This window comes from Argentina silus (assembly GCF_951799395.1).
Source record: "Argentina silus genome assembly, chromosome: 1".
Taxonomy (NCBI): domain Eukaryota; kingdom Metazoa; phylum Chordata; class Actinopteri; order Argentiniformes; family Argentinidae; genus Argentina; species Argentina silus.
Genome location: NC_139655.1, coordinates 36,124,089 through 36,138,887, shown reverse-complemented (window position 1 = coordinate 36,138,887; position 14,799 = coordinate 36,124,089). Strand labels below are relative to the sequence as shown.

At 40.7% G+C, this 14,799-nt stretch overlaps 1 protein-coding gene across 2 annotated transcripts in view; it reads right to left on the bottom strand.

Moving 5' to 3' along the window:
* Positions 1-12,476: 12,476 nt before the first annotated feature.
* The window catches only part of fam49ba (family with sequence similarity 49 member Ba), a 41,277-nt gene continuing 38,954 nt past the window's right edge, over positions 12,477-14,799 (bottom strand). For both annotated transcript variants that reach the window (XM_083676498.1, XM_083676499.1), the window contains exons 8-11: positions 14,548-14,627; positions 14,189-14,315; positions 13,498-13,568; positions 12,477-12,954 (exon numbers count right to left, since the gene is read on the bottom strand). In XM_083676498.1, the coding sequence (XP_083532624.1) occupies positions 12,885-12,954; positions 13,498-13,568; positions 14,189-14,315; positions 14,548-14,627 (348 nt within the window). In that variant the 3' untranslated portion in view covers positions 12,477-12,884. The remainder of the gene's footprint in view (positions 12,955-13,497; positions 13,569-14,188; positions 14,316-14,547; positions 14,628-14,799) is intronic.

Here is a 14,799-nt window from a genome sequence, read left to right as displayed (position 1 = left end):
AGTATACATAAACGGACAACTGTGCAGATTTGGAGAAACATTTATTACGTCTTTCCCATTCTAATGAGAAAAAGTGACTTGTGATGTTTTGATGGAAACATTAAATACATGCTGCACTATGGTAGATGGCAATTGGTGCAGCAAACCCAGGAAATGACGTTAATAGGCGCTGTCATCTTGGTTCATAGCACCAACCTTGGCACCAACGCAGGCGCAGGACGTTGCTAATGCACGGTTCAGTGTTTTTCTGACCTAAATCTGGTTCACACATTCACCGATGCGCTGCGCCTTGGACCTCCGTTATGCTTGTGAAGTGCCTTCAATAAAGTATTTTATAATAAATCACAGTCCAAAACAGTCTTATTTGGCCAGAAGTGTAATATTGGTTTCAATGGGGAAACATGCTTTTTGGCACCAGCTGCAGTGCCTCGTATGGCCAAATGGTATCGATGGCTTCAAAATCTTTCGACAGTATTGCACCCAATGATCTACTGCACCCCTGGTTGGCACATAGAAACTAGAATCACTGCCATCCACCTTTGCCCTCCCTCTGATGTATTACCGCTGTGTTGGAATGGATACAGCCTGACAGTGGCAGTGTGTGGATGTGGATGTGTGAGTACTGTATGTGTGTGTGTGTGTGTGTGTGTGTGTGTGTGTGTGTGTGTGTGTGTGTGTGTGTGTGTGTGTGTGTGTGTGTTGTACTGTATGCCTCTTAGTGAGTGAGTGAGTGTGACATACATGCAGTGAGTTTGTTTGTGTGTGTATGCCCTCACATATGTGTGTGTGTGTGTGTGTGTGTGTGTGTGTGTGTGTGTGTGTGTGTGTGTGTGTGTGTCGTACAAATCAATGCCTCGGAGGCAATTAGGGCATTTGTTGACTTTAGTCCTGGCTGCCCGCAGGTCTGAAAGCAGTCATGTCAGAACACACTTTGTTCCCAGTGATTCACTGTTAAATAATTTAACTCTGGTTGAAGTTGAAAAGTTTCCGGTTTGAAAATTAATGTTTGTTCTTGAGCAATATTAAGGCTAATGCCATGCCCCATAGTTATCAAATAAGGAAACATAGCTCAATCAATATTGTGTGTGTGTGTGTGTGTGTGTGTGTGTGTGTGTGTGTGTGTGTGTGTGTGTGTGTGTGTGTGTGTGTGTGTGTGTGTGTGTGTGTGTGTTGGTCTGTATTTGTACGTGAAAACACACATTGGCACTTGTGGTATTAAAAGAAAGGTTTTACATGGAGGAAGCCTTTTATAAAAAATATATATATATACATATACCCTATAGTGACACAAACACAGGCTACTCCTGAGTGAAATAGAAAAGGCTGCCCAGAGTCAAGTTTGTTGAAGAGGTGTTGTTGATGGCCTAGGTTCCCCTTGGGGCAATGGGCCTAAGTAAGTAAAGTTAGTAAGTGGCCTTGGCTTCAGGTGTCAACTAGTGGTACTGATATTTGGCAGCCTTGGAGAATTACCTGACTGTACGTGGCCTGCTAAGTGCAGGCCTCCCAAAGAAAAAGGCCAAGCAGCTTGTAAGATATTGTACTGTGTGGTGAAGATGGTTCTACTTGTATCCATGATAACTGTATGTACCTTTGTTATATTTTGGGTTCTTTGATGTAATGCTTTATTGTGAACACAAAAGTATGTGTGTGTGTGTGTGTGTGTGTGTGTGTGTGTGTGTGTGTGTGTGTGTGTGTGTGTGTGTGTGTGTGTGTCTGTGTCTGTGTGTGTGTGTCTGTGTGTGTGTGTGTGTGTGTGTGTGTGTGTGTGTGTGTGTGTGTGTGTGTGTGTGTGTACCTTTCACTCTATTTTCTACCAATGCAACCCTTCTTTATGATCTTTTACGACCCAGCAAGCATCTAGTTGCTCTCTTCTATTTCTTTCACCGTTGTTTCGGAAAACCTATGGAAAGACAGGTCGGCAAACCTTGTTTGAGGTGTTAAACTGTAACCTGCATCATATTGCCGCCAACCATATGTTGCACTGCACCGGAAATCTCTGCACATAAAACTTTTAATGGCTTTCCTTATCTGCTGTAATATTTGCACTACTTGATGCTTAAGAGTCCCATCAGCCTACATGGGCACAAAGAGTTCTGCCATTAAGGTGAATATCTAGGACCAGAAAATGTGTTGATATTAATATAGTTTGAGTATGATAGTATGATATAGGCTGTGAAACAGTGGACATCAGGGGTGCGCACAATTTCCATTTAATTACTTCAGTCAGTGAACAGATGACCATGTTTCTACGAACTGATTGCATTGATTTGATATACCCTGATTCAGAGACAGAGTGCATGGGTAGTAACAGATTATATCAAATGTAAGATATTGATTTAGATAAAGACTGATTCCAAGCTATCACAGAGAGAAGGTCTCTATTTCCCCACAGAAGGTACTCGAGGAAATGGTATTCTGAAGAGGGGAAAATGTACTGTAGAAAAGATATGTTATAGCAGATGTAGTCAGTGGCAGTGGTACTGTACTGTAGACACAGAGGCAGTCTGTTATGCAGTGAAAGGCCAGGGGTGAAATTGAACAGTGGAGGCTGGTGGAGAAATCAGAGGATGGACTCATTGTAATGCATGGAACGGAATAAGGAATAGCATCAAACATGCTATCAAACACGTTCCATTCCATGCATTACAGTGAGCCCGTCCTCTGATTTCTAGCTCCACCAGCCTCCACTGAAATGGAGTGTTGAGATGAGTATCCTTGTCCCTGGCCTCAGAGAAAAGAACACATCAGCTAAAGCTGATACTACTGCTCCACCTGCAGGAACCTCAGACAACCTCAGACACACTGCAAACCTACACTTAATCTTAACTAAGGCTATATAAACCTAGATTTAGACCTGCCTAACTACACCTAACTACACCTAGTTGTTTACCAACCTACACTTCTTGAAGGCTCATAAACTTTCACATCCTTTTCTAGAAGGATTTATAAGGGTTTATAAACCAACACAGCATTTTTAAGTAGGGTTTACTTAATCTTAAGTAAACCCTACTTAAGAATATTAAAAAGGGTTTGCAAAAACAGCACCTTCTCTTTAAAAAAGAGTAGTGTTACAGAGTGTATTAACCTGTACCTCTTTGTGCCCAACCCTACACCTTCCTCTGTTCATTAACAATATCATCAATCTATCCTTCCTTCAATCCAAGGCACAACTTCAAATACACCTCTTCAATGTTGGTTTTCAAACCTTCCTCTGAATACAAGCCTTTTTCTCCCCAAAAAAACAACAAAGCCAAATATTTAGAATATGATGAGTAATAATATCCTTATTCTGCCTCAATGAAAACGATACACATCCTAATCAGCCAAAGATACCAAAAGGGCAAGCAATGATTTTGTCCTGGTCTACAAAACATGATTCATTCATTAAGGGGGGACAATGATATCACATTTAGTTAGACACTGTCCAGTGTTTTCACTTGATCAGATTAACAATGTCTGGTCTCAGGACTGATTACAGTAATACGTTTACAAAACAACAACTGCAATGATAACTAGTGACTGGTCTGGGATGTGACTACGTCAATGCAAAACCTCCCACGTTTGCCTCATCATTTCCCCAGAATTCCTTGTTTTTCTGCCAAACGCTTGGACAGTGGACAATGGGCTGAGTGGACTTTACAATGCGTTAACACAATTGGGATCTGCCCCTTGGAAACTTGCCACTGTAGCTGGGAAAATGTTTTAGATAGAGCGTGTCTATGCTCCTATAGCAGAGTTAGCTTCATTTCACTGTTATGAAAGGAAATCTTCAATTTAGATGTATGTCCGTACAGCAACAGCTGATCAGTTTCTACTGAAATGTGTCTTTCGTGATACTTTCCAAGTTCCGCTACCCTAGCAGGATAGCGTGTCCAATGAAGAGCACACGCACTTCCCATCTCCAACATTTAACAGACTGATGACTGGCTACCACTGCTGTGAGTTGCTAATATTAGCCAATGTTTTTATGTGTTGCAGGGGAGGCTGGTGGAGGCAGAAATCGAAGGACAGGCTCATTGTAAAGCACGGAATGGAATGGTACGTGTATTTGATACCATTTCTTATTACTGTACAATGAGCCCGTCCTCCGATTTCTACCTCCACCAGCCTCCACTGATGTGTTCGTATTCAAAGCAGTTAGTCATTTATGTGGTTTGAGATACCAAAGCAGTTAGTCATTTATGTGGTTTGAGATATCAAAGCAGTTAGTCATTTATGTGGTTTGAGATACCATTACTCTATTGAGCTGATGCTTTGGCCAATGCTAAAGACTGAACTCTAGTTTACTCATCACATTACATTTTGGCTACAGCTGTGTTAACCAGGTTGATGGGAAGGAACATTACAGCATACTTATCAGTTGCATAGTTACAGCATTTGAGATGTATTTTATGTTCTTCTATGTACAAATATGTTTCTTTCCTGGTCATATTGTACCTCCCCAGAAACTTTTAGGACTGCACTACGGTGACTTCGTATTACATAATTTGTTACATAACTATGCATCCATTAACAATGTGAAATGTGTGTGATTTCATTTTGAAGATGGTCTTTCAGCAGTCAGCGATATCCAAGTGCTACATTGAATGAAATGGAGCTCTCTTCAGACAAACCTTTGCATTCATCATCGAATATGACAGCTTTTTTTAATGACATGGTTCCTCTTTAGGACTTCCTGTTTTGTAGCTTCCTGCCTCATTTAGACCACATGACCAAAACAGGAAGATGTCTGCCCTGTGAATCAGACTCCCTCACCTTGCAGTTTCACATCTGCTGCTCAGATGCTTCTCCATTCATGAAACCATGCATAACCTCATGACTCAGAGCTGAATCAAAGGGAAGAAGCAATTACTTTTTCGGTGCATCAAAGACCGAAGACAGCCATTTTCTGGCAAAATATGTGGATTTTGTGGGCAACGATTTTGTGGACACACCACACCGTCCCCTTCTGTCAGAAACCTTAGGTACGCAATCTGTAAATGCCAGTAGCAAGGGGTACCAGCTTTGAAATTAGTAAATTTAATTTAAGTTCAATCAGATAGCATTGCTTACATGATTTTTAGTCCCTTTTTATTTATTTATTTATCCTCTGCCCCAACCCTCCCCTAATTGGAGGACATGAAAAGAAAATAATAATTATACTTCTACTTACTCTACAGCTATTTCTCATTCCATGGTAAGGTGCATATCATAACTACATACATACACATACAGTATACAGTACAGTGTCATAGAGACACTTACAATTTCCCATCACTGCCTGTATTGGCTTTATAACTCAATCAGTTAATCAATTATTTATTCCAATTTTAATTCAACCTTGAGATGTTCACAGGTTAACCCGTCTTTCCCAGTATATTACCATTTTAGTATTTCCTTTTGTAATACGTCCTTCTATTTTGCTGTGATGTTTCACGAAGGCCTTGAACCTCTCTATTTGTACAATCTTAGCAGTTTTGTTGCTATGATTAGCACCCTTACCTACCTTACCTTATCTAAAACATACCCTTATATTAGGGTCCACTAAGGGCATAGTGAAATACATGGCGGTGGTGTAGAGGTACTTCCTTTACAACATGCCCATTAATCTTGGACTTCATAGCAAAAGGCTACATTTGTGGCTACCATAAATGAGTGCAAGACACATAATGAATCAGAATCAGAAACAGAATCAGAATCAGATTGAGTATGAGGATATTTCTTGGCTTTTTTGTGATGGGCAACTGTAACACGCAAAAGCCTCTTTATAACAACCTATGTTTTATTTAAAGACACCATATGCAGGAAGTGTTTTGCAATGGGAATTGCAATGACAATTCAGAATAGTGTCTCCTCCTCTCTCCCTCCCCTTGTTCAATACAAACTACTTCTAACTGAAACAATGAATCTGTTAATGATGTTAACTTTTTTAATCCAATGAATGTCTTAGTTACATGATCTTGAAACTACAAAGGACCTGTGTGGTTGAAATTTAGTTTGGAAATGTTTGTGGAAACAACCTTCTGCAGTAACGGGAAGGTTACAACAGTTACAACAGCCTACGACCTTTTTTACGTGAATCCTCAAGTACCAAATGAATATCCAGTCTCTAAACCAGACATGTACCTTTGATGAACCATAGGATCATATCTCTCTACTGACTATAATAGCATCTTGTCAGTTCAAGTATTATGAAGAAGTTTCAGGTCTCTTGGGAACTGCAGAGGTTCTTCCTTTTAGACATGAACAGACAGTTTCGGTGTGAGATGCAGTGGATAATGAGCAGGGTTGCGGTTTCTGTACGAGGGGTCCGACTGTCACTTTCCTCACAAACACAACCTTTATGGGAAGTCGCAACAGTCACAGCCATGCATGGCTGGTAGATAGTGTGTAAGAAGACACCAATAGAATTCATAGAATCATACATTTACATTTACATTCTTGCCATTTAGCGGACGCTTTTATCCAAAGCGATTTGTCTAAATAAAGTGAATCATCTATACATCAGTCATCATAAGAAAAAAAGATATGAGACTAGGACCAGGGGCCATTGGCAGTCACAATGCTAGAAGAAGGAAGGTTTACTTTTTTTTACTTTTTTTTTTTTAACTGTAGAGGAACTGTACAGAGGGGTAGTGGGGGGTGAAGAGGTCTTTAGTTTGCAGCTGTGCACCAACATTATTGGCCTAGAGCTACTCAAAAAGAGGCAACACTGGAGCATCTTTCCTTTTAGCCATCTCCTGCAAACAAATATACTGTAAAAACATGAAGTTGAAGACATTTTTTGTTGTATTGCAAGCATCTCTATTCCTTTACATACAGACAACTACACATTCATGGGTCCTTGTCTGACAACAGACTCGTCCACATTGATCTGTCTGATCACTCGCAAGCGATTATGTGAGGGAAACGAAAACTAGTATAGGTTGGTCAGCTAGCCACCTGGTTTAGTCACATTTCATACTAAACAAAACAGATGCTCATTATACTTCTGTGTATACAAAACATATACTGTATATCATAATTGTTTAAAATGTTTTCATTATATCCCATTATTCATATAGGCTATGCATCATGTTCTATTTTTTTATTTTCTTAACACTTGTGAGCCTAATGGAGGTATATAATATATGTTTCTGGAAATAAAAACATAAAATATCAAACAAAAATATATATCAATATAAATTGTACTAATGAGCGAGTAACATTAACAAGTAAACAGGGTGTAATTTGAACATTTGTTTGTGCCTAAGTATCCATTTGGTTAGGAAATTCACCTTACAACAATATTAGACTTTTAACATTGTATTTATGTAAATAGGCAACATTTTAAAAACTATTATTTTGAACTGTGAGATGGTCTGATGCTGACCGTCAACTGCCAATGTTAAGAAAACGTAAATTTTTAACCCATGTGCATGTACTGTAGCAACATTAGAAGATGTCAATCTTAAATCATGTTGAAAAATAACCCTTTTTCAGTTTTCATAATTTTTCAGTTTTTCAACATCTAATAAACTGTTAATTCCAACCAACATGTGACCCACCATCAACCATCAAATACAAATGTCAATCCAACATTGCAAAAGCTACAGAGCTCCAACGGTTGAATTCTGACGTTAACAAAACAATACTCTCACAATTAGTTTGGTTAGTTTTTGACTGTTGCACAACTGTGATACAATATAAAATGATGTGGACCATTTCATGTCGTCCTAATTGAAGTGTTACCAACTCACATCCCTTTGCTTATTGAGCCTGTACACTGTAATTCTTCATAAATTCACAGAAAGTGTCTCTAGCATCACATGGGATTGTTACTGTCACGGGGGGTGGGGTGTATTTCCTCTCTCCGTCTAGTATGCAATTTCGGTAATTGAATTGTGAAAGACCTGCAATTGCAGAGAGTGGATCAGCTCTGAGTTGGGCAGCTGTCAAGATCAAAAGGAGATTAGCCCCCTCTAAAGTAGCCCTCTCATTTGAATAGTTTTACACCTTCTCTAGACAACACAAAGTGTGTAGGCAGCGACAATAGTACAAGGCTACCATAGCGTGTTCATATGCACGTTACTAGAGTGTGAAATCTGCCCGCTTCAACAAAGCACCTAAAAAAATAATTTCTTGACGCGTTTCATCGTTGTAGGACTTAAAATAAAATCTCATGCATTAAGACTAACATAGGGCCTAACAAGGACCTAGACATCTAATGAAGGAGGGAATATATTCAAGTTCTGCAGACAAATGTGGTCTGAAGTACATCAAGACGGTAACACTGATTTGGTGTGTCATTTGCTTTCATATGAACTGAACAGACGCTATCATTAGCCTAGGCTGTTACCATACTGGCGTGTTCAGTACTGCACACTTATTCTGTCAGAGTGGGTCTATATCATAGGAGTCTATCAGGGAAAAAAGTAGAGCCTGTGTGTGTGTGTGTGTGTGTGTGTGTGTGTGTGTGTGTGTGTGTGTGTGTGTGTGTGTGTGTGTGTGTCCAGACTAACAAGAGTCTGCTGCCACCTGCAGATCTCTGTCTGTATTCATTTTTTTCAGATTATTTTGTCACAAGCCTACCCTCATAGTCCCACTCAAGCTTTGATAAAAATGTATTTGTTTGATACACACTCCTACTGTACATTCATATGAATTCTCTTTCTGTCTCTTTCTCTGTCTCTCTTTGACAGACAGACAGACAGACAGACAGACATATAAGCATAAATGTCCAGCACACACACACACACACACACACACACACACACACACACACACACACACACACACAAACATATTCCCACATGTAAATTAACTCTCTCCCTCTGACACACACCCACACACACACACACACACACACACACACACACACACACACAGTCCCCTCGAAATTATACACTGCATTAGGATTCATATCAAGTTCACTCATTTGAGACCCCCCAGTTCATGAATCTATAAAAAAAACCCACCTGCCTCCAACTTAATTTCCCCCACAGGGAACAGACATAGTGGTAGTAGTAACAAAAAAAGAGAACCTTGGAATATGTTTCACCCTCTGCATGGATGCTCAGAAGGCAGCGGTCTCGGGACGACCTCCAAATCATTCCTCCCAGCCCAGCAGGACGGGTGAGGGGGCTGCTGGCATGCCCTGCCCCGATTTCGGCACCCTGTAGAGCTGACATCCTGACTCAGTCTTATTATCTGGGGCAGTTTTCCGCTGCTGTCAAAAAGCAGCCTATCCAATGGTTTTCAGTGAGGGGCAATGCGTCGGTCGAATTCAGGTACACATTAATAACCATTGTAAACAGTAGACTGCAATATAAAGCATAACCCAGAATTAGTCAGGAAAAATTCAGAATATGTCATTATGTTTTACAGTGACAGAATGCTCTCCTGTGGTTTTAATGGAATACATAGAAGAAGACACTTCCTGCGTCTATAAAAGCATCCATGAGAAATGCCAGAGTATCATTGATGACATTTCCTGCCCAGGTCCTATGAGAACTAACCCCTGGGTATATCATCATCATCCATCTAACTCAACATATGGAAAACAAAGCGGATGAAATTCCTAAAGTGGAATTTGGCTATCCATAAGGAGAAATAAATTAACCTTACCATAAACGAATGTGGGAAGCATATGTGCATTGTGGGGATCTTACAGTATATGGATACAGTATGTGTGGATATTGTATAGCTATTGTGGCCATTCTAACTTGACTTTTCACCCAGGCAATAGCTACACAAGCTAATGTTGTTTAGATATATAGGGCTCTATAATATTTTCAGCCGGCGCAAAACATCCAAACACAGGCAGACTGGCAATTTGTTTTGGTGGTAACAGGTGAAAATACCACTGTGCTGTGGCGTTGTCTCGCCTGCGCTCTCGTGAGAGGAGTAGCGGTAAATAGAGGCGTGTTCATGACAATAAGCAGGACAAGGCCATCGTGTGCGCTGAAGAATCTGGCCTTGAAAATAGCACTAATATTTCAGACACGGCCCTGCTTTTATTTATGTTATGTGTTTTGTTAAATGGGTTAGGGTTAGGGGTTAGGGTTAGGGTTAGGGTTAGGGGTTAGGGTTAGGGTTAGGGTTAGGGTTAGGGTTATCATAGAGATAGTTTGGCTTTCATATGATGTATAGTGTGTTGAAAACGCACTTTAAAACTAAATAAACTTGAAATAACTAAATAAACTGTGTGTGTGTGTGTACCTTTGTGCGTGAGTTTATGTGTGTCTGTGTTATCTGTGTGTACTGTACAGTATGTGTCCTACCTGACTTTGTTTACATGTTCGTGCAGAGAGCAGCAGAAATTAGACAGCCATGTGTAATCTAAAAGGCCACATGACCAACAGTCTGGCCATACTGGGCGGCATCGCCCCTCACCCTCGGCTGACACATTGTGTTGTGGTTTTGGCAGGAATCAGTCCACGGACCCAGTCTATTGTCTGGGTGCTCACGGATGCTGTGTGAATATCCAGGGAGACTCAGGGGCCGGAACTGAGAGCGTGGGAAAAGTGCTCCGGAACCAGAATGGTTGGGAAAGCCATTAGGTAAACATACACAGCTCTTCCAACTATGAGAGAGAGGGACAGAGAGGAGAGAGGAACAGACAGGAGAGAGGGACCAGAGAGGAGAGAAGGACAGAGAGGAGAGGACAATGAGGTCACATGAATACAGTATTGGTGGAATCACAATGGAATCACGTGGTACAGTATTGGTGATGATAAGGATGATATCATGTTTCTTTGTGTGTGTGTGTGTGTATATATATATATATATATATATACACACACACACACACACACAGAAACATATATATATATATAAGGAATTTGGGAGATTTAGGCGAGAACCTGTTAGACCAGGGATTCTAACACCTGTGTCTATGACAATGTCTATGTACTTGGACACAGTACTTGGACGTCTATCACTGACACAAAGTGGTACAAGGGACATAGATTCAGATGTGACTACAGGTTATTGGCAAGTTGAGGGTAGGGTTTGGGAAGACTTGAATACAGTCAGGTCCAATTCCAAATCAACCCCTAGCCTCTACACTCGAAGCACTTGTGGAGATAAGAGGATTGAATGGGTGTAAGCATGTGTCCAAATTATTCTGTACTATATCCAATCCTCTATCTACAGGTGTGACTATGGCAGGGGTTTCCAAACGTGTTTGTCTCTCAAGCCCAAAATGACATCAATCATTTCCAGTGACCCCAATAGCTTGATTGTGGGCCAAGGTAACAAATTATTATGATGTCCAAATGTATTCTAATCACCTAAAATATTATCTAATTGATTTGCTATGAACCCCAAAACACTGCAATATAAGGTACAGGTACAATACACAGACAACTTTGTCTTCATACAAAATAAAAATGTGTGTCTTATTTACAAAATCATAGAGTTTAGTTTGATTTTCTCAGGGGACCCCAATTTGAAATCAGGGGACCACACACAGCCCCAAGTCTGGGAACTACTGGACTAGGGGTTAGGGAGTAGGGGTCAATTTGGAATTCAGAAGTAGTCATAAAGCAGGGAGAGTGAGAGGCTCAGCTGATGAGTGGATGGATGAGATCTGACCACAGACGGTTCTGTTCTGCGACCAACCATCCAGGCAGCAACACATGAATGTGGAATGCATTACTCACCCGCACACGCAACCCCCTAAGCCCCCAGTTTCCTGTGCTCAACCATGAGAAAACACAAACTCTCTCCCTGCACTCATTTCTTTTATATCAGTAATCCACGGGTGAAACAGCTGACAGACGGGAGCCAATGGGGAGACAGCAAACCGCCCCACATTTCATCTGGTTGGGGAGAGAGTGGAGAACCGTGACCAGGTGGGGTGGGGGTGTCTCTGTGTGTGTGTGTGTGTGTGTGTGTGTGTGTGTGTGTGTGTGTGTGTGTGTGTGTGTGTGTGTGTGTGTGTGTGTGTGTAGTATAAAAGATGGTGATGAGGGAGTGTATGTGTGTGTATACACTATGTGAGATACTGTATGTATGTGTGTGTGTGTGTGTGTGCGTGTATGTGTGTGTGTGTGAGTAGATGTGTTTCAGTGAAATGGAAAGTTTTCCCCCCTCTACGAGCGTACAGCTCGTGTTTCAGAGTGCAAGAATACAGAGTGTGTGCACAGTTTCATCTTTTTATTTTCAGTTCTCTGGGGGTGCTGTGCTTTTTAAATGTGTGAAATGAGACACATTAAAATATCTGTGCATAACAGATGCAAAGGAATAAGAAAGAAAGAAAGCAGTATTTTAAATGAGATGCAGCTATTTCTGTAAGCGAGATTGTTTCCAAAACTTGGCAGTAGCTGTTTCCGTTTCTCAACATTCAGGAGGAGGATAGGGAGCAGAGATTTTGGGAGGAGTGGAAGGGGCAATAGGGTGGGGTACTCATAGGAGCAAATATTTTCAACTTAAATCATAGTGAGATGACCGTGAGTAATAGGAAGTCATTCTTCCATCCCGTAAATCTACAGATGAATTGTCTGGAAACAATGTTTTGAAAAATCTTAAAAGCTTTATTTTGCCCCCACACACATACAGTACCTTTCACAATCACTTTCAACGTAGGAATAGAAAATTACTAAGTGTGCACACAGTTATCTATACTGTACCCTGTACTGTAAAATTTTTACAGATCATAATTTATTCCAGTCAAATTGGTCCAGTGAAATTACTTGTCTTACAGATACAGTACAATGTGTCAACACAATTAAGGCAAAATTGGGGAAACACTAAAACAGTAGTTATCGCTAGCTGCCACTTGATACATGGCCTTTCTTTATGGCATTAAAGACTATTGGTTTTAACAAATAAAAAACATGGCTTCATTACTATCCATCCACATCAACCCAAATCCAGATTACAGTCACCAGCTGCGTACAGTATACTACTGAAATATTCCCTTAATTGGCTTGCAACATATTTTTGATTTGTTTGGAGGTAGTCTCGTCATTCAAATGTTTTGTTGTGTACCTGTATGGATAAGTATGTACAATCAAAACAGTTATCCAAAACTACAACAGTACCACTCATCCTAAAAATACATTCAATTTGCATGTCAAGTTCAAATCATTCACAAGATCCTTGGCTCAAAAACTGCATCGTATTTGGCATCATTTTATAGGTTTAGGATGGTTACGTTTCAACTTCAAGCTAACATGAAGCTATAAAACTGTTTAAGAACAACAATATCAATAGAATATAACAGGGGTGATCAACTCTGGTTCTGAAGGGCCGCAATGAGTGTTCCAACCCAGGCCTAACACCTGATTAAACTAATCATCATCTGAAAGGAGCTGATTAGTGCAATCACACGTGTTGGTGCTGAGCTGGAACAAAACATGCTGCCCTCCAGGTCCTGACTGGACCATCCCTGGAATAGAACAATAGATGGCAGGGATGGTTCAGTCAGGACTTAAGAGGACTTAAGAGATAAGTGTGGATAGCATAGCTTGAGGTAATATAAAAGCATATGACTATGTTGTCATAAGTCTGGGAAAATGAGGAGCCACTCACCTGAGGGCGTTTAGGAGGCCTTCCACACTGTTTGGAGGCTGATCCTTTAGGACTTTGATGCATCCTTTCATCTATATCCAAATAAAGTAAAACATACACATTCATGGTGAATGAAATGAAGGGATAATGCTTCCTCTCATCTAAACAACAAAGTTTAGTCAAAGCTTTTCATACCTCAAATGTGGTCTAAGGTGGTCAACACAGTCCATATTCCTGTATAATCTGAAGGCCACAATCCCAAACGGAACAGGAGAGATTGGCTAATTCCATCTAGTAGATATATTCTAGTGAACTGCACAACCTACGGCCTGGACTCAGCATGACTCGAGAGCCCTTTTGGATATGAAAATGTCAGACAAACCTTGACATTTAAGTGAACGTTTACTTAAAACCGAAAGAGCAACCAGAGTAAGCCTTCCGTCACCAAACCTTGTCCTGGAGAGTCACTGGGTTAGTGGGCATCTGTTCCAGCTAAGTATGTTCAGCACCAGATTTAGCGAATCAAATAATTGTTAAATCATCGGCTGTATTAGATCTGCTGAATTAGGTGTGTTACAGTTCAGCTCGAAGGCTACAAACTCTGTTGCTCTCCAGGTTGGTGATCACTGATCTAAGTTTTACTATTCAGTCTCAGTCAGAAAGTAGCCCTGTGGATAGGCTCGGTGACTAGGTGACACAACACAGCACGTACGTCAATCTTGGAGGACTTGACGAACGCTCCGGCCGGGTGGACGTAGTCATAGAGAATGATCTCTCCCACCATCACACGCAAACAGAAGGACACTGTGTCCTCACTGGCAAAACGGCTACGGTACTCCCTGTCGATAAACACACACACACGCACACGCACGCACACACACACACACACACACACACACACACACACACACACACACACACACACACACACACACACACACACACACACACACACACACACACACACACACACTAGTAACCAGGTGTATCTCAGAACATAATATAATTAGACATGAGAGGTAATGACAGACAAGGCAACAATCATAGAGATAGAAAACAAATCACACTCACGGTGTCTCAAGCATGACTTTGCACACGCTAGCCATGGTACTCAAGCAGTCTGTCGTATTTTCAACGGGTAAATCTGTGTTCTGAGAAAGACATCATGAGAAATAACATCTTTATTGAACAGTTTTTGGTCATAGCAATATCATAGGAATGTTAGAACAGAAAAGTATTAGCTTCCCTAAGTATTAGCTTCCCTAAACAAGATGACACAGTTTACAAAATACAATCAAACGCTTTACATGTATGATACTAACA